Genomic DNA, 27165 nt, shown 5'->3' with positions numbered 1-27165 from the left:
ATAGCTACTAGCCCATCGCAGGGGAGTGGGGCCCTGTCATAGAACAGAGGTCAGAAGGGCCCATCATTAGAGATGTGGGGTTACTGGTGGCCCATGATGGAGCCCTAGGAAGGCACAGGGCCTGCAGCCTATTGAGGGAGGGTTGTTCTTCAGCTCAGGGTGGGTGTTCAGCTCAGGGCAGAGCCCTGGATGGGGGAGGCGGCAAGGCAAAGCCCCAGGCTCCATTCCTGCCCCTGGGAAGGAGTTGCCATCTGGGAAGGAGGGGTGAAGGGGCAGAGACGGGTCTTTACATCTGAGCTGCTGCCATAAGTCTGTGGTTTAACAGGCTCCATTTGCTATTTGCCAACTGCTTGGTGTTGGAGGCAAGTCGAGGGCAGGACTAGAGAATTCTCTGAACATTAAGTTCAGGCAAGGAAGGGCCTCAACCATCAGAGCCCTTGGGCTTCTGGACACCAGCCATGACCCTGGGTAGGCAAACCTGTGCAGTCTGCAGCTTGTGATAACCAAACCACTGATGACCCTGGAAGAAGTCTGCCAGGGCACCCTCATTACAGCTTGAGGGCTGGAGAGGCTTGGCCAGCCAATCCTGGCCCACCCTTGCCCCCTAAACTGGCATGCACTTCCCCTTCACCCTCATACTCCTACTCATGCTTCAAGGTCCATTGCAGGCTGCCCCTCCCCACTGCCCACTGAGCCTGTGACAGCATACTTGCTGGGCAGAGCGGATCATCCTTCGAGCCTCATCCTTGATGCTGGGGCTGTCAGGTGGCGGCGGCTGAACCAGTGTGGTGACCTCAGTGCCCTGGAAGCCAAAGGTCAGGGGCCAGCCTAGGTCGAGTTCAGGAACTGCCTGGTCGGAGTTCACAGGCCAGTAAGTACCAGAGGAGCCATCGAAGTCCAAATTGGGGGGGCTGCCTTCCGGGGGCTCAGGGGCAACATGCTGCGGGGGTCGCAGGTGGCGGCTCACGTGCTCCAGCTCCTCAGGGCACAGGAAGGCAGGCGCCCCCTCGGAAGCAAGGAAGCGGCTGTATGCCTCTGGCCCGCCCTCAGCCAGTGCATCCACGGCCAGGCGGTAATACTCTTTGTAGTGCGGGGGCAGGTACCCGGGAGCCAGAGGGTTGTCCCCCTGGGAGGAGCTCTGGGAGCGACGGGCCATGTTGGGGCCAGGGACCTGGGGGAAGGACAGGGAGACACATTACAGGGGGAAGGGCTCTGGGTCCACCCCCCACACACTTGTGGACATATCATAGCAGCAGCTGTCAGTGACCCTGGGTGGGCTGTGGAGGTCAGGTCGCGCCTGGAGGTCTTCCAGGGCACTCCCAGACCCTGGCATGCCCCCTAGTTGGGGGAACATCAGAACACACGCCCGTTGTCTCTTGTGGCTCTGGCAGTGGGGCTGGCCCTCCTCTCACCAGGGCCCAGGAGGCACCCTGGGCCCCGGCTTCCAGGTAGGTGTTCCAGCTCCACATGGGCCTGACTCAGGGCTACATTATGGCCTCTGTGGCCCAAGGCACTTCTGCATTGTGGACTCCTTCCTCCATTAAAAAAAAAGACAGTTATAAAGAAAATATAAATATAATACAGACTGTATCAATATATTTACTTTTTTCTTCTGATTTTATGACAATGCATTTTTGTGGCCCCTGGCACTGTGCATGCTGGACAAGTTGGGGCACTGCCTGCATCTCTGCCCCCTAGAGCCGGGGGACCCTGGACTGCTCTGTGCCTCTATGGCCTGTTCTCTCCACTGTACAATGCAGCTGTCTCAGCCAGAAAGAATGCAATTTTGTGATTTGCAGCAACATAGATGGACTTGAAGGGCATTATGCTAAGTGAAATAAGTCATAGAAAAACATACTGTATGATATATATGTGGAATCTAAAAAAAATACAACTAGTGAATCTAACAAAGAAACAGACTCACACATATAGAGGACAAACCAGTGGTTACTAGTGTATGTGGGGGAGTGGGAGGTACAAAGTACTGAGTGTTAAGACAGGCTCAAGGATGTACTGGACAACATGGGAATACAGCCAATATTTTGTAGTAACTGTATTCTACAGTATTCCCTTTACAAATTAAAAACTTTTTTAATTAAAAACTTTTTTGAATGCAGCTGTCAGGGTTGACCTGATAGCACACTTGGCCCAAGGTGACCTCAGTGCACAGAGCCTGTCACCCCATCCACAGACCCTGGCCACTCCCCCACCTGTGCTACAAGGTCTCACACTCGGCCCCACAACCCACTTGCTGACCTCAGAGCCCTCTGCCCCTGTCCACCATACCATCTTAGACACCTCCCTAGGCTGCACTCCTGGAACAGCCCTCCCGCTCCCCGAGGCCTGAACTTCACATCCTGGCAGGAGCTTAGAGGCCTGTCCCTGCCAAGCCCGGCCCGTGGGGCAGCAGTAACCTTCCAAGTTCCTGGTCACTGCCCACTTGTCCTCAGCTCCAGGTGAGCCTCTCCGCCTTCACTGCTCCCCCAATTTCACACTATCAGCCAGGACCACTGGCTCCAGTCCAGCCCACCTGTCTCCAAAGGGTCTGCATGGGAGCCTGGCCTGGGGGAATATAGGTCCTGGAAGGCCAGGTGGGGGTCTTTATTTGGCTCCTAGGACCCATCTCCCTAGGACCCCTGAAATACCTGGTTGCTCATATCTCCCTAATCTGGAAGGAGGGTCACAAGAAGCTCATCCTGTCTGGCTTGTGACTTCCTGAATGTGGGCCGACAGGCAGTGCCCCCAGCCCCTGTAGGTGCAGCTGGACAGTGCTGACTGGACAGGGTCAGTGGCCTGCTGGAGACAGTTGGGAGGGTAGGGATGACTTGGGGCATCTTTCCTGTCTGCCCTCCTGGGAGAAGTGACGTAGAGGTGGGGGTGGGGGACGCCTCTGTGTGTATTCAGTCACACCCAGTGGAGAGGCTACTTGGTCTGATTGAGGAAAACCTGCTGTGCCTTAGAGAGGGCACCGCTCGCAGGTGTATCTGGGTACACATGGGGTGGCCATGCGTCCTCACTGTACCAGGACCAGATGCAGGCTGACCACACGAGGGTATGTGGTCAGGGTCCTGTTTGCACCAGGGTCCTGACCCTGTATGTGACCACAGGGTGTGTGTTATCTTGAACTGTATCTGACTGGGGAGGGGCCGCTCTCCTGCTGACAGCCCTTGAGGGTGCCACTTCACACGTCAGGGAAACATACTGGAAGGGACCTCCTTCCCTCCTACTTTACTGGGGAAGGGAATCAACACCAAGTGTCCAGGCTGCATGCAGAGGGGGTGGGGATCCGAGGGTAGGGGAAGGGGCCCTGCCCAGCCGCACGAAGCCACACGCGGGCCCCTGACCACCTCAGGCCTCTGCCTGTCTCCTTACACAGGTCCCCATGCCCCTGACCTGTGTACCCGGCAGTGGCCACTCCCAGCTATGGGAACCCCAACAGCTGCCTCTCCACATTTGCCTACCAACGCCGGCCTGAAGGGAGGGAAGGGCGCTTATCCCACCCCAGCTGATGACTCAGCAGAATCCTCTTGGCTGCTGACCTCTGACCTGAGACAGAGCCGACAAAGCCTCCAGGCAGGGCCCTAAGGGCTCTAGTGGGCTCCTGAACCAGGGACCTCCAACGGAAGTCTTTCCCGCGGGCAAGCCTGGGGTTTTATCCGGAGAGAGGGATCTGGGGCACAAGGTGGGCTGGCCCTGCGCCAGGCAGGCAGAGGCTTTAGGCCACAGGAGGAGGACGGGGCTGGGATTCCCACAGAGAAAGTGGGTGAGCCGCAGCTTTCCAGTGCACACTGCAGGGCCAAAGCGGGTGACTGAATCCCGGGAAGTTAAGCTGCCTGGGCCAAGAGTCCCGTCCACCCACCCAGTCCAGGGACTTGGGCGCCAGGGAATCCTGCGCCCCACGGAGGGAACCAGACAGAGCTCCGGCCACGCGGGCCACCCCCAGTCCACGGCGGCCTAGAAGGGGCCCCCCGAGGAAGGGTCTAGGCCAGGCCCAGCACGCTCTCCAGACTCCAGCTAGGCCGCGAGGATAGGAGCAAGGCGGGGCGGCCTGGGCTGGCTCGATCTGGGCCTGGGGCCCCTTCCCACTCGCTTCTCTCGGGCCGGCGTCGAGCGAGGGCGCCCGAGGCGCCCCCTCGGTCCCAGCTCCGGCAGACCCGGCCCGACCCCCTCGCGCGCGGCCGCGCTCCCACTGCCTCTCTCTGGGTCACGCTGACGCAGCCAGGTGCGGGCGGGCTGGCCGCCCAGGTGAGGCTGCGCCGGGGGGGCCACCGACGGTGCCGACCCCGCCCCACCCCGCCGCGGCCTCCCCTTCCGCGCGCCCCGCCCGGCCGGAGCCCGGGGAGGGGGCCCTACCTGGCCAGGTGCGCGGGGTCTCGGGACAAGGGCAGCAGGAGCCGACCGCCGCCCAGCGGCCTCGCGGTCCGGTCGGTCCGGCAGCCACTCCCTGCGCCGCGCGGCCTGATTCACTCGCCCGCCCCCGCCCCGCCCGCCGCCCCTGCCGCCTGCCTGCCCGGGCAGCACCTGGGGGCGGGGCGGCCCCACCCGCGGCGCGCCCGCATTCCTCCGCCGCCCGCCCGTCGCCGCCGCTCCCGGGACCCCAGCCCGCGCCCCGGTGCCCCCGGACCCCCGCCGAGCCCCCCCGGCGGCGCGGACCGGGACCCCGGCCCGGGACCCCGGGAGACCGCTGGGCCCCGACTGCCGGGGCCCCGCGTCCCCAGGCTCCCATCGGTTCGCCGAGGGCTCGAGGGCCCTAAGCCTGACCCTTGACCCTCGCCCCGGAAGTCGGGGTGACTCGGAAGTTCCGGCTAGTCGCTAGGAAACGGGCCAGCCCGACGCGGGGGGCGGTGCTTCTGGCCTTGCCTACGAGTTGGGGGAGGCAGGTGAAGCAGGTGAGACCTTGAGGGCGGCGCCGAGCCTTGGGCGGGGCAGGGCCTGGGGGCCTGTGAGCCCAGAGTGCCCCCCACCACACCGGGACAGCCCCAGCCCCGCACACTCCGACTCCCACAGGTATCCAGGACCCAACAGACAAGAGGGGTCCCCCACGCGTATAGAAGACCCACTGCACACCGGGACACTTCCCCACTCCAGTCCTCTGCCCCCACTGGCACACCCACACACACGTAGCACACACCTGTGGACAGGGACTGTACAGACACATAGGGACCTGCACACACAAGGGACTCCACACACACACTGACCCCCACTTCCATGGGAGCCCCGTGCCCGATGCACACAGAAACCCAGGTCCACACAGGACCCTACAAGCACATGAGGCCTGCACCTGCTGTACTCAGGTGCACGCCCGTGTCCACACATACAGCACGCTCTGCGTGCACAGACTTCGCATGCAAGCAGGGCCATCCCCCCGAGCACCCAGAGTTCCTCAGAAACTGGGGGCCCTGCAGGTCCCTGAGCCCTGCACACTCCTGCCACACTTGTGTGCATGCACACATACACACTCACAGTCCCTTCCTTAGCTGCCCCAGCCCCCCAGCCTCCCCACAAACACTCCAGATCCCTACTCAGAACCCCAGTTCCCCATCAGACCCTCTCTGAGGGGCCCTTACACAACACAGGCCCAGCCCAGCCCTAGACCATCTGCCCAAGCCCAGGACAGAACCAGCCCCTGCCCTCCCACCTCAAGCTCTGTCCCTCCCTCACCATAGTGCCCATCCGTCTCTTTCAGCCAGTCTCCGGTCACCTCCCAACTTTCAGGGTCAGCCCCATTTGCATTCGCTCTTTCCCCAAATTCTTAGTGACATCCATGGTGGGAACACAGGTGTGCGCTCAGGCAGCAGTGCTGTGGGGGAGGGGGGGCAACACAGCCTGGGGCAGGGGAGGCCCCCCCTCCAGGGAAATGAATCTGGGGGTCAGCCGAGTGGGCCAGGGAGAAGGGTATTGCTCCCGGGCCCCGACAACACCTCCTGCCAAGGCCAAGATGAGAGAGGGGTGGGGTGTGGGGGGAGAGCTGGGGGCAGTGGGGGCACAGAGGCTTCTGCAAGGCCGGGTCGGCTCAGGCTGGTGTTTAGGACGAAGCTGGCTCAGCCCAGTGATCGGAAGCCTGGAGATGGGTACCCGACATCAATCCTGGGGTAAGGATGGGTGAGCCAGGCTGAGGGGGCAGGGACGTGAGGGCAAGGGGGACAAGCTGTGGCCAGATGTTCTTGCCAAGCATTCCCACCCAAGCTACTGGGCACGTACACGCCAAGAACCAGGGGCAGGCGGGTGGGCAAGGAAGCCGGCAGGAAGCTGCGTTGGGGGGTGATCCTGTGTTCCCCAGTTTGGCACCTGCTGTCTGTTCCCGCAGGTCCGTGTGATGCTGTCCCCACTGCCTCTGCCGGTCTGAGCACACCCTCCTGACCTTGCCCCTCACCCAGGAGAATGAGCAGTAAGAAGGGGGTAACCAGAGCTGCGCCAAGGAAGTCCTTCCCCAGAGCCAAGCCATGGGCCCCTGTCGGTGAGTGTGATCCCTCTGACTTCCAGCCTGGCTCAGACTCTGACTTGTGACACCTGCTGTGCAGCCGCCCAGGAAGACCCTTCCCTGAGACAGAGGAGTCAGAGCACAGATGTCCCTTCCAGACTCTGACCCTGGGACTGTACCCCTGGGGTTGGGGTCCTGAGGACAGTGTTCAGGGCATAACTTTAGGACACATGGAGGCAGGTGGCCTGTGGGGAATGAATATAGGTTCTGAAACAGCAGGGCTTGAACCCACGTTGGGGACTCTCAGGCAGCCCGCAGTCTGCTCTGACCCTCTGCACCACCGAGGCCATGCTGTGTTTTTCCTTGTCTGCTGCTCCCTCAGGCCATGCTCTCTTCAGCCACTTCCAGGCTGAAAGGTGACAGCTTGCCCTTGGCTCAGTCCCGCCGTGGGCTAGGAAGTGCATCTCCTCCCATGTCCACCCTGACCCGCAGTCGCTCTTCTCTGAGTCCCATTGCTTCTGTCACAGCACTCATCTGAGTTCTTTGCTAGGCTGCCAACACCTTCCAGGCTGCGGCTAGGGGTCCTCCCAGCACACAGGCCTGTACTGGGGTCTGTGCTCGGTAGGGGAGCCCCACACTCTGTTCCCCGGCTGCAGGCCCCCTGCTTTAGCAGGCCTGGACCCCAGAGGCCTCCCAGATCCCCAGACCTGGCGGGATGGTGGTGCCCACTCTTCCACGCCAAGCTGGGTTAGACCCTAGCTCCCCAAAATAGCCCCAGCCGCGTCTGAGGCGGCAGCACTCCTGGAATGAGGATGACGGCTCAGGTGGCTTCCGCCATCTCATCTCAAGCCCCGGGAACAGGCTCTGCAATAAACAGCAGGCCGGGCAGGTGGCCAGGAAGCTATGTCGGGTGGGGGAGGGGTGCTGGTCCTGCCTGCTGACTGTCCACCTGGGCTCGGGACCCGGCCCTCACCCCACATGTCCCAAACGCTGTGCTGGACAGTTCCTGCCCCAGCCCACCTGGCCAGGATGCCTGGGTGCTCTGCAGAGACACCTCTGCCTCAGTTTCCCTGAACAGCCCCCTCCTGGGCTCCCTCTGCCTTCTAGCATCGGGCCAGCCCAAGAGGGCTGAGTGGTCCTTGCACTGCCCCGTGCAGTGGGCACCAGCCTTACTTTGGCCCACAGATGTGCCGTGGGTTGTTGCCACAGTCACCACACCCCCCGGGATGGTCAGCCTCCTCCACCCTGGTCCCCTCCAGGCCTTACCGGGTCTTGGGTCTGCAGCGCCTCAAGGCCCTCGCTGCGGAGCTGCTCCAAGGCCAGGGCTAGCTCCAGCCCCTCCACGCGCACCCAGGCCTGCTGCTCCTGGAGCTGCTGCAGCCACAGCTGCTCCTCTTGCCACAGCCGCATGTGCAGCTGGGCCTGCCGACGCCGGTCCTCCAGCAGCAGCTGCTCCTGGGCCAGGCACAGCTCGACCTCGTGGAGCCTCAGCAGCTCTGGGCCCAGGCCTGGCGCCAGGCCGCCCACCCTGTAGCCCTCCATGTCCGCAGCGGGCACCAGCACCAGCTCGGACCCCACGGCAGCGGCCTGCTCCGGCCTCTTGGCTCCCTGTGGCCGCTCTGGTCTGGCCACCTTGGGGTGCCCCTGGGGAGCCAGCTTGCTGCTGGTCACGTGCCCCACAGGGGCCACCCCCGCTTCGTCCCCTAGGCACCCTGGGGCAGGGGGCGGGGGCCTGGCCTCAGGGCCCTGCTGCCCCGTGGCCTTCTGTGCCCTGCCCGCCCTCCTGGGCCGGGGTTTGCGAGCTCGACTTCGTTTGCCAGACATGCCCCCGATCTGGCGCCTGTTTTACCAGGTGTCTGCTCCTCGGGGGGCCCGGCTCATCAGCTGGCCGGCCTCAGTCAGGCGGGCCCAGGGGGCTCCCCTGAGAGGCCACGGTGGGCCCTCTGCTCCTGCGGCCCCTCGTGTCTGCCCTTCCCCTGGGCTGGCACCCCAGCTGAGGTGCTGGCCTGGGCTCTGTTTGTGGGCCTCAGAGACCCACTCCGCGGGCTGGGCTGTGCCAGGGAGTTTATAGGGACTTGGCGGCGCGGTGGCTCACCCGGCGCGAGGCTGACTAACACGCTGACACGGCGCAGGGCTGCTGGGGCACAGGCCTCTTCGGCCAGACTGGGAGGGAGACTGAGAGAAACCGGAGGAGGCGACTCGGCAGCCAGACTGCGGGCTGTGTGTCGGGACGCGTCTGGTCCTGCCCTGGGCGGGCACCCGTGCCCCCCACCCCGTCCCAACCCGTCCTCCCTGCTCCCAGGGAGCTCCAGCTGCAGCCCACAGGCCTCGGAGCCGCGTCCCGGGCCGCGCCGACCATCCAGGCAGGGTGCTCACAGGTTGCTCTAACGCAACTGCCACAGGAGCCCCTGGCCCCAGCCCCCAGTCAGCATGCCTGGAGAAGCCCACCTGACGGGCAGGGGGAGCTGCGGGAGGGCGAGGGGGCATTCTTTGCAGTTGATGGACCCACTGACCCCTCCGGGGGAGACTCCCAGTGGGGGCCAGGGGCGCCGGGGACTGGTGGAAGAGGCTGGAAGGTGGAAGGCCCAGATAGCATTTAGTGGACTGACATGGGGCAGTAAGGAAGAGGCCGGCCTGCTCTGAGCTGGGGCAGGGCTCTTGAGGGCGTCCTGATTGGGGGTCCGGCGGTTCTGCCACAGGGGCCAGCCTTTGGATTCCTGGGGGAGGCGCACAGGGCCAGCCTGCCTGGCAGCGTCCCCCCGCCCGCTTCCTGGTGGGAGGGGGCCCCACGCACGGCTCCTCCCCGTCATTTCCCCAGCCTGGGGCCGCTGACTCACACCCACGCCCAGGGCCCCATCCCAACCGGCTCCGTCACACTGGCTGGACTGGTTTGCCTGGCCCAGCCCCGCCGGCTGCACCCCTCTCGCTCAGCCCTTGCCCCAGAGGCCTCGCGGGTAGGTAGACGGAGGCACAGAGCGGGAGTAGCGTCGGGGCACGGGAAGTGGCACCGGCGGGGGCAGTGTTAGGGGTGGGGTAGGGCGGGCGGCGAGTCCTGCGGCGGCCTGGCCACACCTGGGATCCGGGCCTGGAGCTCGGCCCACGTGCGGGCGGGCCTGCTTGCCTGCGCCCCCTTGCGGTCGCGGCCCGACCCTGGTCGTCTCGCGAGGAGGCTGCGGGCGGCCGCTGCTGCCCCGCGGGGACGCGGCCGCTCTTCCGGGGCCGAGCTCGCCCCCACCCCCACCCCACTGACCGCCCCCCTCCCCCAGGGAAGCCCGGAGAGAGCCGCCAGCCGCAGAGGGAGACCGGCCCGCCGGCCACGGGGCGCGCGTCCCCCGAGCGCCCGGAGGCTCCTGCAGGTGAGAAGCCATGCTCCCCGGTGCGCTCTCGGGCCGGGGGCTGGACACCTCGCCGTGCCCGTGTGTGCACGCCCCGGGAACGCGTGTGCTGGGGCTGGCCTGCGGGGCTCCTCTCCCGTACGCCCGCAGCTCCAGCGGGACCCCCTCCGCATTGGCAGAGCGTCCCCAGGGTCGGGGGAGGGGCCCTCAGTCCCAGGCCTCGTCTTCTCAGAGCGCTCAGCCTCAGTCATGGTCTCTTGGCAGCCGCCTCCAGAGCAGAATCTCTAGGAAAAGATTCCTCCTGCGGCCCAGACCCGCATTCAGGAGCACCCCCCCCCCCGCCCAGGGTGTTGTCAATCTCTGCGGCACTTACAAGCTGCACACTGTCGAGGCCCTCACCTCGCGTGTCTGCTGTCTGTCTCAGCTCCCTGGCGAGCCTGTGTCCACGCCTCAGCCGGCGGCTGGTTCTGTGCCCCCACATACCCGCGTTCCCCCGCTGGCTGACTCTGGCCCCTCCATTTCCCTCCATGTCGTGGCCACCAGCAGCCAGTCTCTCCTGCAACAGTGGTCCTCCCCAGGTGGCTCTGGCCTCACCCCCAGATAGACTCCCAGCACTGCCAGTCACCTTGGTTTACCCCCGGACCCCCAAAGGGCCAGGGTGAGGAGCCTGACCTTGTCCTGAGGACAGGGCCAGACCCCAGAAGGCTTGAAGAGTCCTGATTGTCCACTTTATAGAAGTTTTAATGCCCAACCTATGTATTGGAAGGATGTCGAGTAGCAGGAGATTGGGGTTTGGAAAAATGGCAGAAATGAGAGGAAGTGGAGGACACAGCCAGGCTGGGCCCCAGAGAGTCCTGTCTGGGTGTCGCCACTGCTGTGCTCTCCCTGCTGCTCTGCCAAGGACTGTCCCCGGTTGTTTGTGTCCTGCTGTCACTTTCTCAAGATCCAGGCACCTGGTGAGAAGTCCAGTCTGCCCTTAGGTCCTGCTCCCTTTGTCAGGCACTGGAGGGACGGGTGTCTGCCCCCTCCTTGTGGGTTTCTGTAGTGGGAAGTGGGCTCCTACTGAATTTTCCCGAACAGAAACCAGCCTTACAAGGTCAGGGTCTCAAGCCTTCAACAGGTCAGTCCACCCTTGTCTGAGGCCGCACCCTGTGGACTTGAAGTAACACAAGACCTGCCGTTGCTTCGCCTCTTTCTGCAGGAGTTGGGTCCCCCACTCAGGCAGGGCGGGTGCCAGTACCACGGGCATGTTACTGGTCTGCAGGCACGGCCTCATCCTGGAGGGCAGGCGCAGCTGCAGAGCCTAGACTTCAGCCTGGACAAACGGGGTCCCCTCACAGTGGAGGTGTCACGCAGGACTGCTCTGCTTGGGGCTGGGTGGCCAGAAGTGCACGCGCCCCCAACCCCTACCTTGTCTTGTGGCTGTGCTCACGTGTCTGGGAGCCTTGACTCCCTACAGTGGGTACCCTTCCAGTGTATTCACACTCTGGTATGTTCCAAGAAGCACCCCTGCCCCAGAGGGGATCTGGCCTCCTATCACCTCCCATGTTTCTGACAATCTGTCCAAATTGTCAGCCTGAGTGCATGAGCTGATGTCACAATGGTTATTCGGCAGGTTGATAGCCAGTCTAGATCGGCCTTGACGAGAGGGGCTCATGCTGCCAGTTGGCCTGCACGCCTTCCCCAGGCCTGCCCACCATCATCGTTCCAGACTTGTTCACTTCAGGCTTCTGATGCACTGGCCAAGCCTTTCCCATTGTCCTGGAGTTGTCTACTTGCACACCGCAGACCACTCTCCCCGCCATGAACCGGGTACCCTTGGGAGATTCTCTCCTCTGCTTGGACCTCCCGAGAGGAGCTGTGAGGCAGCAGCGGGCAGTCTGAGGGGCGCCTCCATGCGGACTGAGCTCTGTGGATCGAGCTGGAGTCCCCTCTCCACCTCCAGGAACACCGTTGTGTGGCAGAGAGGAGTGCGTCGGGATGTGTTCCTTTCTGTTGTGAAGGACGGCTGTGTGTGCCCAGCACCGCAAGTCCCAGAGCTAGGACCCCGGCTCGGGGTGGGGACTCAGGCTGCTTGTCCTCTGGAGCCCTGGACACGGGTGGGTTGCTAGTCCCAGAGATAGCACGTGCTGCACTGAAGTCCTGAGAGGCCTGCCAAGCTCTGGGCCTCCTGATGGAAGGAGGTCTGAGTTATAACAATTTACCTCTTACCTGTAAGGTATCCTGGCAAAGGTATCCCAGATCTGCAAACCCTAAACTCTTCATTAGTGTGGTTTAGTTTCCCACCCTCTATAGCTGCCTGGATCTGTGAGTTGTCGGGATGATGTGGGTTTCTGTGCTAGTTCCCTGTAGCTGCTGTAACAACAGCTAATGCACTGTTGTGCATTAGTGCATTAGTGTTTAGTGTCTCAACACAGCACAAATTTACTGTCTTGCAGTTCTGTGGGTGAGAAAGCCGACCTGGGCCTCAGTGGACTAAAATCAAGGTGCTTCCTGCAGGCTCTAGAGGAGGATCTGTCCTCTGTCCTCTTGAGCTTCTGCCGGCACCCACATTCCTTGGCTCGTGGCTGCTCCCTCCCTGTGCAGAGTCAGCAGCCTCTTCTGAAGTCCCAGCTCCTCTGTGTCTTCTCCTGTGCCTACCCTGATGACCCTGGCTGGCTTCCTGTCTTCAAGTCAGCCCACAGCAGCCCTAGTTCTGCCTCCAGTCTTTACGGCCCTTGCCATGTAACACAGCATGTTCACAGACTCCCGGGAACAGGACAGAGGCATTATCAGGGGCTGCCATCCTGCCCGCCGAGAGTAACGTGGTCCTGAGGCAGGGCAGAGAGGGCCTGCTGCTTGGCATGGACGGGAGGGCACTACAGGCCAGGCCCCGCCACACGCCGGGTGCCCCGGGCTCAGGGCGGCCCTGACTGGCCCGCTGTCTGTATGTGTTTCCTTCATCCATCTTCTCCCTCCCTCGTTTGTTTCTTGCAGAGGCCAGACAGGTGAATTTAATGGAGATGTGATGGGCACCACCACACCTGATTCCTCAAGTATTTGGTTTTTTAATTTAGGCTTTATTCTTTTAGAGCAAAATTGAGAGGAAGGCACAGAGACTTCCCATAGACACCCAGCCCACCACACATGCACAGCCTCTCCCATTATCAACGTCCCCCACTCACACTGGTGACAGCTGATCACACTGGTGACAACTGATGAGCCTCACTGACACACCACAGTTTACATTAGGATCCACTTTCGGTATTGTATATTCTGTGGGTTTGGACAAATGTTAATGACATGTAAACATCCTTGTGCCATCACACGGAGGATTTTCACTGCCCTAGAATTCCCCCGTGTTCTGTCTGTTTCTCATATCCCCTTCATCCCTCACCACCACCAGTCTTGTTATTGTCCCCATAGTTTTGCCTTTTCCAGGACGTCAGATACTTGGAATCATACAGTATTATAGGCTTCTCAAAATTTTTTTTTTTCACTGAGTAATATGCATTTCAGTTCAGTCGCTCAGTCTTGTCGTACTCTTTGTGACCCCATGGACTGCAGCACGTCAGGCCTCCCTGTCCATCACCAACTCCCGAAGTTTACCCAAACTCATGTCCATTGAGTTGGTGATGCCATCCAACCATCTCACCCTCTGTTGTCCCCTTCTCCTCCCGCCTTCAATCTTTACCAGCAATGGGGTCTTTTTACATGAGTCAGTTCTCATCAGGTGGCCAAAGTATTGGAGTTTCAGCTTCAGCCTCAGTCCTTCCAATGAACACTGGGGACTGATTTCCTTTAGGATGGACTGGTTGGATCTCCTTGCAGTCCAAGGAGACTCAAGAATCTTCTCCGACACCAGAGTTCAAAAGCATCAATTCTTTGGCACTCAGCTTTCTTTATAGTCCAACTCTCACATCCATACATGACTACTGGAAAAACCATAGCTTTGACTAGATGGACCTTTGTTGGCAAAGTAATGTCTCTGCTTTTTAATATGCTGTCTAGGTTGGTCATAACTTTTCTTCCAAGGAGCAAGTGTCTTTTAATTTCATGGCTGCAGTCACCATCTGCAGTGATTTTGGAGCCCCCCAAAATAAAGTCTGTCACTGTTTCCATTGTTTCCCCATCTATTTGCCATGAAGTGATGGGACCAGATGCCATGATCTTAGTTTTCTGAATGTTGAGTTTTAAGTCAGCTTTTTCTTTTGCCATTATCTTCATTACCTCCACCATAGTTTGGCCTCAGGTCAAATAACAGGGAGGGAACACAGCCCCGCCCATCAACAGAAAATTGGATTAAAGATTTACTGAGCATGGCCCCACCCATCAGAACAAGACCCAGTTTCCCCCTCAGTCTCTCCCATCAGGAAGCTTCCATAAGCTTCTTATCAATCTGATCACATGGACCACAATCTTGTCTAACTCAATGAAACTATGAGCCATGCTGTGTAGGGCCACCCAAGACAGATGGGTCATGGTGGAGAGTTCTGACAAAATGTGGTCCACTGGAGAAGGGAATGGCAAACCACCTCAGTATTCTTGCCTTAAAAACCCCATGAACTGTATGAATATGCATTTAAGGTTCCTCCATAAGTGCATATTACTGAGTGAAGGAGCTGGGGTCCTCACTCCAGGACTTGCAGCATCAGGCACACAGCGATTCTTCAGGACAGAAAGGAGCACATCTGGCTGCACTCTTGTCTGCCACTCGATGGCATTCCTGGGGGTGGAGGGGGCTGCAGCTCTCCATCCACAGGGCTCAGTCCGCAGGGAGGCACCTCTTGTGTTTTTCTGTGTCTTGAGAGCTCACTTCCTTTTAGGGCTCCATTGTCTGGATGAACCACAGTTTATTTACCCACTCACCTGCTGAAGGACATCATGGTTGAGTCTAGGTTTTAGCAATTATAATAAATCTGCTGTAAACATCCGCGTGCAGGATTTGTTGTGAGCATAAGATTTCAATTCCTTTTGGTAAAAACCAGGGAGCACAGTTGTCAAATTATTAGAGTATGTTTAGTTTTATAAGAAACTGCCTGGGAGGTGGGAGGGGGGACCGGGATGGGGAATACCTGTAAATCCATGGCTAATTCATTTCAATGTATGACAAAAACTACTGTAATGATGTAAAATAATTAGCCTCCAACTAATAAAAATAAATGGGAAAAATAAAAGAAAAAAGAAACTGCCTAACTGTCTTCCAAGGTGGCTGCACCCTCCTGTGCTCCCACCAGCACTGACTGCAGGTCCCCCTTTCCCGCACCCTCGCCAGCGCCTGGTGTCGGAGTGTCTGCCTTCTGGCTCCTCTAGTAGGCGTGCAGAGGTATCTCACTCTTGTTTTACTTTGCATTTCCTGCTGACAGGTGATGTGGAGCATCTTTCACATGCTTTCTGTGCCAACAGTATAGGTTCTTTGATGAAGTGTCTGCTCAGCTCTTTGGCCCATTTTAACATCAGGTTGTTCTCTTACTGTTTGGTCTTAAGAGTTCTTTGTGTATTTCAGATTACAGTCCTTTATCAAATGTGTCTTTTGCAAAGTTTCTCCCAGACTGTGTTTAGTAAAGAAGAAAATTTTCATTTTAATGAAGTCCAGCTTATCAGTTGTTTCATTAATTGTGCTTCTGATGTTGTACCTAAAAAGTCATTGCCAAACGCAAGGTCATCTGGGTTTTCTCCTCTGTTACCTTCTAGAAATCAGTTCTGTGGGGTTTTTCGTTTGTTTGGTTTGATTGTAAGACATATGGGATCTCAGTACCCTAACCCGGGATTGAACCCAGGTTGCGTCAGTGAAAGCCCAGAATCCTAACCATTAGGCCACCAGGGAATGCTCCAGTTTCGTTTCACATTCAGGTCTGTGATCCATCTTGAGTTAATTTCCATGAAGGGTGTAAGATCCGTATCCAGATTCACTTTCTTGCATGTGGACGTCCAGGTGTTGCAGCAACATCTTTTAAAGAGACCATCTTGGCTTCACCCATTGCCTCTGCCCCTTTGTCAAAGGTCAACTGACTATGTTTATAGGGGTCCCTCACGTCTTTGGTGCTGGTATTAGTCTCTTCAGTTCCTCCAGGAAATTGTTCCATCTTGTTCACGGTCCTGGTGGGAAGGGGGTTTCTCAGGCTCCCCTCTGGCTCTTGCTACGGTAACAGCTCTGCTGGTGAAGAAGCCAGTGTGAGCATTCCACCAGCAGCCAGGTGTCCCTGTCCCAGCTGGACCTGGGAATGGACTGGGGCACAGTGCCGCCTGCCCCTTGGCCTTCGCTCAAACAGGGCCATGATGATATTGCAATGTGCCCCCCCTCCCCCAGGCAGCAGTGTCAGTTCAGATATGTCTACAGGCCTCAAAAGGCCTCTATCCCCGTTTCCCCAGGGCACCGTTGAGCCTGACAGAGGCCACCAACTCCTCCGGGGTGAGCAAGGGAAGGCCAGCCTGGGGAGAGCACTTGGAGAGGCTCTGCAGGGCCTCCACCAAGGGCATCTGGCATTCTCTCACAGCAGCTGTGAGTCTTTGACCTTGACTTTTGTCTGGAAACTGGGTGAGAGACTGGTGGCTGATGTCAGATTTCGGGTGGATGGAGCCTGCCCTGCCCCTCGCCCCGGGGTCTCTGCATCCTGACTGCCCCCGACTGCTGCCTGTGGCGATAGCATTCTGGCCGCACAGCTCACTGCTGCTGCTCAGCCTCCTCGGTTCTGGGCTCGCATCTTCCACCGACCCGAGGACAGCCCACTGGCCTCCCAGCACCAGCCCAGCCTTCCGAGGGTGAGGTCAGGGGTGTTTCTCACTGACTAAGGACTGTCCTCTGAACCCTCCCAGGGGGCCTGTAGCGGGAGGCTTAAACCAGCAAACGTGGTCGGCCGCCACGGGCCTCTTCCCGGAGCCCACCTGCACCTCCCTGCTCCACCTGCTCAGCCCCTGACTCTCCTACTGGCCTGCGGGCAGCAAAGGGGGCTTCGGGCGAGGTCATCGTGGTTCAGAAAGACCGCTCTCCGCGGGCAAGGCGGAAGGAGGCGTTCTGGCGCGTGGGGCCGGCTGCGGGAGCCGACAGGTGTGGTTGCTGCCCGGCAGCGCCAGAGCAGAGGGGCGTCCAGCAGGCGGGCAGCGCTGCGCTGCCGCCGCCTCTGGCCTCCGGAGCCCCCTCCCGCGCCCCCTGCTGGCGGGATAAACAGAGCGGCCGCGGGGGCCCGCACCACGGACGCCAGCGCGAGGGTCGGAGCTGCTCGGGTCCGCCGGGCGCCCAGGCCCCGGGCTGCGGCCCCCGCACTCACCTCCCGCACGCATGTGAGCTCCCTCCGCGCAGTGTCGGGGGGCTGTCCGCTCTGCCTGCCGGCAGGTCCTTCGGCCATGAGAATGCCGTGTCTCAGCCCGTGGTCTCTATGAGTCAGAAATCCAGGCACAGCTCGGCCAGCGTTTCCTGGGCGTGATAAGCCCCACTTTGACCAGTGGACACGGCAGTGTTTGGGGGCCCTGGGAACTGGTTCAGAACCAGAGCTTAGTCCCCAGTCTCTGCCTACTGTCCTTCCTCCAGGGCCTAGTCAGTGGACCGGGGCCTCTGGGAGGCTGGGAGGCAGATCTGTACACACCGAGGTGGGTCTTGGGCTGCCTCCTGAAGGGACGCAGGCTTCCCTTTCAGCCACAGGTGCGAATTTGGTTCACTGTGATTCCTGCGCTTCTCACCCGGGTTACTGGCATCTCATGTCTGTCCCACGGCTAGGGAGCTGGGTGCCAGGTCAAGGACAGAAACACGACCAAGTATATTGCGTGCTCATGTCGCTAGGGTCTATTTCCTGGCACCTTCTGGTACCTGTCAGAGTGCAGTCAGGAATAATAAAAAAAATTTTTTTAGTTTTTAAAATTTATTTTTAAAATATTTATTTATTTGGCTGCACTCACTTGCTAACTTCTACATTTGATGTCGCTATAAAATGTCTCAGGAGAGCTCAATTGGATTTATTTCCTACTTGGGTGCTCAAATAACGTTTTTCTTAAGGGCTAGCACTTAAGTAGGACGTATCTGATGCCAACTGTTCTGCTCCCTGGTGTATTCGTTGTCCTTTTTGTCTTAAGATTCATTTCAGAAAATTTTGTGTGTTTTATTTCTAAGTACTTTCCCCATCACTAGACTCCACATTCCAGAGACACTAATTCATTGTCCTCACTCTGTGCCCTCACCTGTGTGCTCCCCTCTGCACCAACGGGCTCCGTTTCCGGCTGCTCTTGCTGTAGTTGCTGGCCTGCAGAGCTGAGACGTGTCTTCCATCTTTTCTGTGATGACTATTATTTGCCTCCTCATTTTGCTTTTTTCCTCTTGTGTTTGATCCCTTGAACTTCTGTTTTTATTAAGTTCCTCCCTGGCTTGCACTGCATTTGGAGAGCGGGCTCTTCTGCTTGTTTTCTCCCAGTGTCCTGAATGCCACATCATCTGACGGCAGGTGTGCACCTTCTCCCTGCCCTTTCTTTCACGCTGAGCTTGGCAGCTGGGTCTGGTGCTCCTCTGCTCTGACTCTTAGTTCTGAGAACCAAGAACAGAGGTTGAGCAGTTACTCTTAACACTCACTGGTGCTATTACTGGACTGTTGCAAAGCCCTGTGGGATATGACTGCCATCATCCCATTTAGAGAAAGGGACCCTGAGGCGCAGAGAGGTCAGGCCATCGCACATCACAGGGTCAGAGAGTGGCAGGTGGCTGTGAATGCCTCTTCTAGTTCGAACGCTGGGACCCTCCACTGGGCCGAGTGTGCCGCCGGGCTCCAGGCTGAGTGCAGGGCCAATGGATCACAGCTCCCAGGAGCTCCCTCTTCTGAGCTCCAGTGCCCTTGTGGTTGAGATCACCCACTTCAGCCCTGTCGGCCCTGTCTCTGGCTGCGGCTGCCTGAATTTGGAAGGGGTCCTTCTGGTTTTCAGAGGGAAGGGGTCTTTGAGGATCAACAGTGGCTTCTCAGTCTTGCTTGGGTTTCCCACCACCATCTCCACACGTCTTCCCAAGCTGGGGGCTCAGAGGGTGTTTGCAGGGTCGCAGCTGTGTCTGGGGTAGGGAAGGGCAGGCTTTGTGCCAGAGATCCGGTGCAGCCTCATTTGCTCTCTGCTGCTGGATTACTCTGGTTTGATCATGTTTGTGGATTTTAGAACATTTTTGATCCTTTGGTCCCGTTGGGAGGCAGTTCGCCTGCTCCACTCGCCTTGTTAACCTGGAGCTCTGGCACACCTGGTGTTGGCCCCGCAGCCGCGAGGATCGCAGCGTGGAGGGGAATCCTGGGATCCATAAGCCCTCTCCTCACTAGCAGGGCCAAGTGTGGAGGATCGAGCAGCCACCATCATCCAGTGTGCCTTCCGGAAACTCCTGGCGAGAAAGGAGCTGGCCCGCCGTCAGCAGGAGCACCAGGACTACCAGGAGCTGATGGAGAAGCTGCAGAGGGAGGTGAGGTCAGGTGGGGCTGGGGGCGGGGACACAGGCCCGGGGGCGGGAACTGTAGGGCTGGGGGCGGGACACAGGGCCAGGGGGCGGGAACTGTAGGGCTGGGGGCGGGGACACAGGGCCACGGGGCGGGAACTGTGGGCTGGGGGCGGGGACGCAGGGCTGAGCGGTGGGCACACTGGACCGCCCGCAGGCCTTCGTGGCCCAGGTTCGGCGTGAGCAGGAGGCGGCCCGGCGACGGCAGGAAGAAGCGGCTGCGGCCGAGCGGCGGCGGCAGGAGGAGCGGCTGCGCGGGGCGCGCCTGCTGGAGGCGGCCTTCGACGGGAACCTGGGCGAGATCCAGGCGATCCTGCAGGAGGTGGGCGGCGGGGCGGCGGGGCTGCGGGTCCTGAGCTTGGGGCGCCGCTGACCGCCGCCTGGCTCAGGTGGACGAGCTGCTGACCCGCGAGGGCGTGGGCTGCGACGCGGCGGGGATGGCGCGGCGGCTGCAGTGGCGCTTGGCCCTGGTGGACTTTGAGGACGGCGGCGGGAACACGCCACTGTCCGAGGCGGCGGCGGGCGGGCAGTCCCTGGCCATCCAGCTGCTGGCCGAACAGGGCGCCAGTCCCAACAGCAAGGTGAGCACCGGGGCCCGCGAGGGCTGGGGGCCGCGCCTCGCCTTGGCAGGCCCTGCTTAGCCAGCGTGTCCCGCAGGGTGCCTTCGGCCGGACCCCACTGTACCGAGCGGCCTTTGGGGGCTACCTGGAAGCCGTGGAGGTGCTTCTGAAGCTTGGAGCTGACCCCCGGATATATGCAGACGACGGGAGCACCCCCGAACAGGTGCATGAAGGAGGGCAGAACCCCCGCAGGACGCTGGCTCCCCCTCTCCCAAAGCTGTCAGGAGCCTGGTGGCTCTCCCGGCTGGGTCCTGACCTTCCTGGACCCAGTAGACCTTCTCCCTACGGAAGTCCTCGCTGTGAGCTTTCCCGGGAACATGCCATCAAGACTACAGCTCCCGACTTCCGTGGGCCTCTGGTCAGGGTTCTTCTCTTCTCCCTGGACCCTCAGTCCACCTTAGAAGTACTGTTTCCAAGGAAGGTGGGGAAACAGCAAGGCTCCTGGGGGCAGTGCGGGGGCCCAGGGGTTAAGGGCAGCATTCGGCCTGCCCATCTGGACCCTCACCCTCAGAATTTCCCCGCTTCTGAGAAAATTGATCCCTAAGCCCCCGCCCCAGGGTGCCTCGGCCTGGCAGCTCCTCCCTGGCATCTGGAAGCAGCACCAGGGCCTTTTCCCAGGCCCTCTGCTGGAAACCAGGGCGGGGCTGGATTTCTCCCGGGCCCAGGAGGCCTGGTCAGATAGGTGGCCCAGGACCTCTGGGAACAGCTGTGAAAACAGGCCAGTGCCACCACCTTCTTTAAGTGAGTCTGAGTTGAGTCTCAAGCCCTGCCCTGCCCCACCCCTGGTCCTGTTCCAGGGTTGCCCTTTGTCCTTCCCTCTGCTCTTCTCTGCTCTTTGATAAGCAACAGAGCAGGTTTTAAAAGACCAGCAGAGCCTTTGGCCTCAGACTACTCCTGCTTCCAGGCCAGACGAAGGAACAATAGTGAGGCCAGGAGGACGGAAGGGCCTGGCCACAGCCTCAGGGGGGCTGGAGGGAGGAGCGCATAGGGAGGCCCACCCTTCAGATGCTCTTGCCCTGGTGGGCCCAGGGCAGGGCTGGAGAAGCATGCAGGCTGAGGGGTGTTGGGGAGGACGTGGAACCCACTGGTACCTGAGTTGCGGGGGGTGTGCAGGGGGCACTGAGAGGAGCAGCACACAGCTGGGCAGGGGGGAGCAGGAGTCCTCTGGCTGTGGGGGGGTACAGGACAGTTTAAGAGGTGGTGCTGGAGCAATTGGATGTCCACAGGCGAAGGAATGAACCTCGACCTAAACGTTGCACCCTATAAAGAGACTAACTCTTGGATGCATGAGACAAGTGCTCGGGCCTGGTGCACTGGGAAGACCCAGAGGGATTGGGTGGAGAGGGAGGTGGGAGGGGGGACCGGGATGGGGAATACATGTAAATCCATGGCTAATTCATTTCAATGTATGACAAAAACCACTGCAACATTGTAAAGTAATTAGCCTCCAACTAATAAAAATAAATGGAAAAAAAAAAGAGACTAACTCAAAGTGGATTATGGATTTATATGCAAACATATACTCTAAAACATATAGACGGGCACAAGAGAAAATCTCTGGGAAAGATTTCTTAGACAAAAAGCACAGTCAATATATAAAATAAAAATACCCCAACAAATTGAGCTTCATCAAAATGTAAAACTTTTGCTCTGCTGAAGCCCTGTTAAGTGGATGAAAAGACAAGCCACAGAGAGGGAGAAAAATCCTTGCAGACCACACATCTGACCAAGGACCCGTATTTACAACATTTAGACAACTCTCAAAACTCAATGGTGAGTCACACGATCCAGTGGCTCTGTGTACAAAACTGATGCGCTTCTGCTGCACACCTGAGACTAACACGGCACTGAGGCAGCTCTACTCTAACAAAAACTCTAAAGAGAGAGAGTGCCAGAGGCGTGTAGGGGGCCTTTGGGGATCCAGGGAATGCCAAGTGTCTCCTGCTTGTGAGGAAATGCCTCGAAGCTGGGGACAGAGCACCTGTCAGGACGAAAGGAGGGAGTACCTAGCCTGTCTTCCCCAGCCTGGGCAGGAGCTCTCACTGTCCTTGCAGCACTGGCTGGGGCACTTGGAAGGACCTTGCCTCAGTAGTGAGGATGAATGCTGCTCTGGCGCAGCCTCACCAATCTTAAGGCAAGACCCAAACGGTAAAACTTCCCAGGTAATTTAACTGTATGCCAAAATTCAAGAATATGTATAGAGATACAAAATATACAGCTCCTAACAAGACGAAATGCACACTGTCTAGCACCAATTAAAGATTACCAGGCATACAAAGGTGCAGAAAAATATGACCATGAGAAAACCTGACCAGTCAAGACAAACGAACTGACGTGGATGTCAGAGTTAGTGAAAAGACTTGTAAAAAGCTATTGTTACTGTATTCCAGATGCTCAAAAAATTGAATAGAGAATGGAAGACATAAAAAAATTATAGACAGTGTCTGAGATGAGAAACAAAAAGCTGTGGATGAGATTAATGTCAACTTAGAACAGAGGTAAAGGTTACTGAATTTGAGGCTTACAAAATAGAAACTACTACAAGTGAAAATACTCAGAAGAGAGAAGGAATTCTTCCAAGTGATGAGTATCCACGAGCTGTGGACAGTTTCAGGAGGCCTACTGTGTATGTAGAGTCTCCAAAGGAGAGAAGAGACAGAAAAACATATACTTGAAGAAATCATAACCTTAAGGCTTCCTAATTTGATGAAAGGTATAAACTGTATTCCTCAAATCTCAATAAACAAGAAACAGGAAGAAAAATCAGGCTAAGGCACAGTGTGATAAAATTTCTCAAGGTCAGTGATGAAGAGAAATCTTAAAAGCAGCCAGAGGAAAAAAGACATAGGAAAACAAAGATAAGGATTATGGCAGACTTCTTGTTGGAAAGTGTGGAAGTGAGGAGAGAGTGGGGCAGCGTCTTTAATGGTACTGAAGAAGGAAACAAGTCTTGTCAACCTTGAATGCTATACTCAGTGTCTTTCATAACTGAAGGCAAAATAAAGACATACCTTTGCAGACACACAAAAGCTGAAAGACTCAATCACCAGTGGGCTCACACTATAAGAAACATTAAAGAAAGACGTACCAATAGAAGGGATGCCAGATGGAAATATGGATCCACTCAAAAGAGTGAGGAGCACTAGAAAGGGTAACTACATAGGTAAATATATGAGACATTGCCTTATTATTTAAACTTACTGAGAAGGTAGTTGAAACAAAAAATAATGGCATGTGTCATGTGGTTTTATAACGCATGGAGGTACACATACTGAAAATTGCACAAATTATAGTTGTTAGGTTCAGCCATGTGACACAAATATAAAGGTTGGCAAGGGGAAATGAAACATATACTGTGGAAGGTTCTTGTATGTGAAGTGGTACAATATAATTTAAAGGTAGACTGTCATAAGTTACAGGTATATGTATGCTGAAAGCCCTAAAGCAACTACTAAATATTGGTAGAGTTATAGTGCAAAAAAGAGAGGAAAAGGAAGATAAAGAATATGTAGAACCAGTAGAAAACAATAGCAAAGGGTAATTTTAAACTCAGCCATATCAATAGCTTCATTAAGTGTAGAAGGTCAAAAGACCCCAATTAAAAGGCAGATTGTCTTTTGGATTAAAAAAAAAAATCAACTATAGTGACTTGCTGGTGGTCCAGTGATTGAGAATCTACTTTCCAATGAAGGAGATGCAGGTTTGATCCCTCGACGGGGAGCCAAGACCCCACGTGTGGAGGAGCAGCTCATCCAGGCACCGACCCCACTCCAGCACCTGTGAGTCACAGCCGGAGACGGCCGTGCCGCAGCAGAGGGCTTCATGCCGGGCTGACGACCCGGTACAGCCAAATGAGTACATGTTTCTTAAAAATTCAACAGTATTTTGCCAAAACAAACTTTAAAGACACAAACAGGAGAAAATTAAAAGGACAGGACAAATGTGCTGGGATCACACTAAATATATGAAAGCTGAAATGATATTAACATCAGAAAAAGTAGACTTCAGAACAGAGAATATTACTGGGGAGAAAAGAATAAGGACAAAGGATTCATCAAGAGGACAAAAGAATCCTGAATGTTTTTTTGCAGCTACTAACAGAGCTTCCAAGTACGTGAAGCAAAAACAGAGAACTACAAGAACTAAATCCGCAATTATAGTAGCAGATTTGAGCATTCCTACCTCAGCAACTGGTGAAACAAGTAGACAGAGAAGTCAGTAATAATGTGGTGGTTTAGTCGCTGAGTCGTGGTCGGCTTTTGTGACCCCATGGACTGTAGCCCACCAGGTTCCTCTGTCCATGGGATTTTCCAGGCAAGAATACTGGAGTGGGTTGCCATTTCCTTCTCCAGGGGATCTTCCCAACCCAGGGATCGAACCTGGGTCTCCTGCACTGCAGGCAGATTCTTTACTGACTGAACCACAAGGGAAGCTGTAATAATTCTGTAAAACTGAGTGACCTAGCCACTAGTTTTGCCTTTGTCCACCATCCCTTCATCTCTCATCTGTCCCTCTATCATTGTTTTCATAAGTTTATCCACTCAATCCAATCTTTTTTCCCCAAAGTAGATTTACTCTTTCATCAATTCATAACATTTTCTCATTAGCTTATGAGTCATTTATTAATAAACTTGCTGGTCTGGCTACTTGCTACTGTATTCGTTTTACCCTTCCTACCATCTTAAGCCATCCTCATTTATTCATGTATTAAACTACTATCAATTCACACAGCTATCCATCCATACATTCACACACCCACTCATGCTGTTTACTTGAGAAGTAAGTTTTGAGGGAAAAAAATTTTTTTTAATTCTCTTTAAAAAATTTTATTAGGCTGCACCGGGTTTTAGTTGTGGTGTGTAGGATCTAGTTCACTGACCAGGGATTCATCCTGCATTGAGGGCAAGGAGTCTTAGCCGCTGGGCCAGCAGGGATGTCCCATACTTGAGAGGAAATTTTGAGAAAGCAGGGACTATGCCAGTTCACTCCATAACTGTGTTCCCAATGTCATGCGTTTTGGTTGTCACAGGAAAGGCACTCACAAGTTGTGTCAAATGATTGGATTCACCCTTCATCTATCCATTTGTTCAACCAACCATTTTCTTATCTAAGTTATTCATCCATTAAATCCCTTCATCTATTAATTTTTATGTATCAATTCATTATTTCATCCGTTCATTCAATTAACCCAGGAATCCTTCATTCTTTTATCATTTAGTTCATTAACTTAGTCATCAGCTCCATCTGTCCATTTCTCTCATCTCTGATTTTGCACCATCTTTGAACTTTCTTTTTAAATACAAACCACATACTGAACATTGTACAAATCAAAGTTGTGTGGCTCGATTAAACCCAGATTAACCTCCTGAGTCCAGAAATGAATGGCTGCCAGGCCCCTGTGCCCCATGCTGAGAAGCCCACATCCTGCGGCCCCTTCCTAACTCTGCAGGAGCGATGGGGCCTGGGATGGGTGCAGAGGAGGGCTGTGTCCTACAGATGGAGGTCTGCGGGGGGACAGCAAAGGCTGCAGCCAGGGACCTTGCAGTGGGGGCTTGTGGGCGAGGTGTGGAGGAGGGCAGGTGGGGGGATGCAGAGCCTGAGGTTTTGGGAGGGAGGCCGTGGGGACCCTCCAGGGCCTGGCGTTGCAGGTGCTGATCACGACGGTCAAGGCTCCGGGCCCCGCCCTGGCCCACCATCAGGGCTGCCTTTCTGCCCTGGGGTGTCCTGTCTGAAGTGGGAATGTAGCACCTCCCCAGGTCAAAAACAGGTGGCCTGAGTCCTTGACCAGTGGCTTCTGTCACTAGGTGGCCTCGCTGGACACGGTGGTCAGCGTGCTGCAGTCGTGGGACCTGAGCCTCACAGACGCCATGCTCCGGAACATGGAGGCTGAGCGGGAGCGCCGGGCACGGGAGGCCACACGGCACAAGGAGGCGGAGGCCCAACGGTGCGGCGAGTGGGAGGCGGGGGGGCTGGCCTGGAGCTGCTCTGACCGCCCCCCTCCACCACAGCATGAACCTCAAAACACAGCAGCTGGCCAAGAAGCAGCAGCAATGTCACCAGCAGGTGAGCCGCTTGCCCCCAGAGGGGAGGGCAGACAGGCGGAGAGCTGGGAGTGTGGAGGCGCCCTGCGGACCCCCAACCTGATCCAGAGGTCGGCTCGCCCCCTGCCCCCCAGCTGCAGCAGGCCTACTGTGAGCTCAACCGGAGGATCGCGGAGCATGACAAGTGTGAGCGGAGGGGCGCGGGCCTGGCCAAGCTCACACTGCAGGTTGGCTTCTTCCCCTCCGACCTGGGGAGCCCCACCCCTGGGCTGTCAGCTTTTCCAGCAGCCACCTCTTGGGGTGGGGCGCCCCCTCTTCCTTAGGGGTCCCAGCTGCGCATGGCAGGTGGGTGTTGGAGTCCAACCTTGCTCTGAGCAGAGCGTTGGGGCCCCCCTCTAGGCCATCAAGGATGCAGAGGAGCAAGTGGACAGGCTCCAGCAGGAGGCCCAGAAGGCAGAGGAGGCCCTGGCCCTGGCCAGGCTGGAGCTGCGGGAGCAGACCCAGGAGGGTGGGTGGGGTTGGGCTGGGGCTGGAGGTGGGAGGGCCCCCTGGGGGGCATCTGGGCCGCCCCACATTTACACCCCCACAGCGGAGGAGGAGGTGCCCGGGCTGAAGTGCCAGGTCAGTGAGCTCCACGATGTGCTGATGAAGGACGTGGGTGACCGCATCCGCACAGACGGCAGGTCAGTGGTCCCGGCTGTCCAGGGGCGGGCTGGCGGTTCTAGTAGACGGCAGTGACCTGGAGGCCGCCCCCCAGGTGGCCTCTTGTCATCGACCCTTCGGGCCAGGCGGCCACCTTCCTGCGCTATCAGGACACCAACTACGTGGACGCCGTGAACCCCAACCACCTGCGGCCAGAGAGGATCCGGCTGGCCCTGCTGGGGGCGCTCAGGTGAGGTGGGCGGAGGGCAGGCACCCGGACGCCATGCCCACTCCCGCCCCAGCCCTCACTGCCCAGGGCCCGTGCTGTTCCCGCAGGTTCGGGAAGCCGCTGGTGTTTGACCTGCGCGAGGTGGATCTGTTCCCGGCCGTGCAGCGGCAGCTGGAGGCGGTGCAGCCGGGCCTGGCGCAGGAGCTGCTGGGCCGCGGTCTGCTGGAGCAGGAGAGGTACCTATCGCTGCTGCGGCCGACAGATGGGCCCGAGTACGGCCCCAATCAGTTCCAGGAGGCGCGCCTGCAGCACTTCCGCCTGCTCTTCGTCACCAAGGTTCGGTGGCCGCCGGCTGAGCAACTGCAGGTCCTCCTGCCTGTGCGCGTGCAGCTGCCGGGCGGGGCCTCTAGTAGCCCTCCCCAATAAAGGGCCCGCCCCCGGACGACG

General features: G+C 57.6%; 2 protein-coding genes across 7 annotated transcripts in view; one reads left to right on the top strand and one right to left on the bottom strand.

Annotated features, from left to right (window-relative positions):
- The window catches only part of FAM83H (family with sequence similarity 83 member H), a 9523-nt gene extending 5089 nt beyond the window's left edge, over positions 1–4434 (bottom strand). Inside the window, exons 1-2 of the mRNA XM_070464334.1 lie at positions 4354–4434; positions 710–1171 (exon numbers count right to left, since the gene is read on the bottom strand). Coding sequence (XP_070320435.1) covers positions 710–1156 — 447 coding nt within the window. The 5' untranslated portion in view covers positions 1157–1171; positions 4354–4434. The remainder of the gene's footprint in view (positions 1–709; positions 1172–4353) is intronic.
- Positions 3558–27160, top strand: IQANK1 (IQ motif and ankyrin repeat containing 1). Of its 6 annotated transcripts, none has more exons than XM_070464370.1 (14): positions 3558–3682; positions 6308–6457; positions 9688–9777; positions 19017–19153; positions 19344–19508; positions 19576–19767; positions 19844–19969; positions 25611–25750; positions 25815–25869; positions 25982–26074; positions 26247–26355; positions 26437–26530; positions 26605–26739; positions 26826–27160. In XM_070464370.1, the coding sequence occupies exons 2-14, from the start codon at positions 6382–6384 to the stop codon at positions 27142–27144; spliced, it is 1731 nt and encodes a 576-aa protein (XP_070320471.1). In that variant the 5' UTR covers positions 3558–3682; positions 6308–6381; the 3' UTR covers positions 27145–27160. The 6 variants fall into 6 exon arrangements, with proteins under 6 accessions (XP_070320471.1, XP_070320475.1, XP_070320474.1 ...); XM_070464372.1 differs by lacking the exon at positions 3558–3682 and adding an exon at positions 4792–4889 and having other exon boundaries at positions 19020–19153; XM_070464369.1 differs by lacking the exon at positions 3558–3682 and adding an exon at positions 4792–4889.
- Positions 27161–27165: the final 5 nt, after the last annotated feature.

The sequence above is a fragment of the Odocoileus virginianus genome, unplaced genomic scaffold (assembly GCF_023699985.2).
Source record: "Odocoileus virginianus isolate 20LAN1187 ecotype Illinois unplaced genomic scaffold, Ovbor_1.2 Unplaced_Contig_23, whole genome shotgun sequence".
Classification (NCBI taxonomy): domain Eukaryota; kingdom Metazoa; phylum Chordata; class Mammalia; order Artiodactyla; family Cervidae; genus Odocoileus; species Odocoileus virginianus.
The sequence above is the reverse complement of the archived record's forward strand: the minus strand, read 5'-3'. Positions and strand labels throughout refer to the sequence as shown.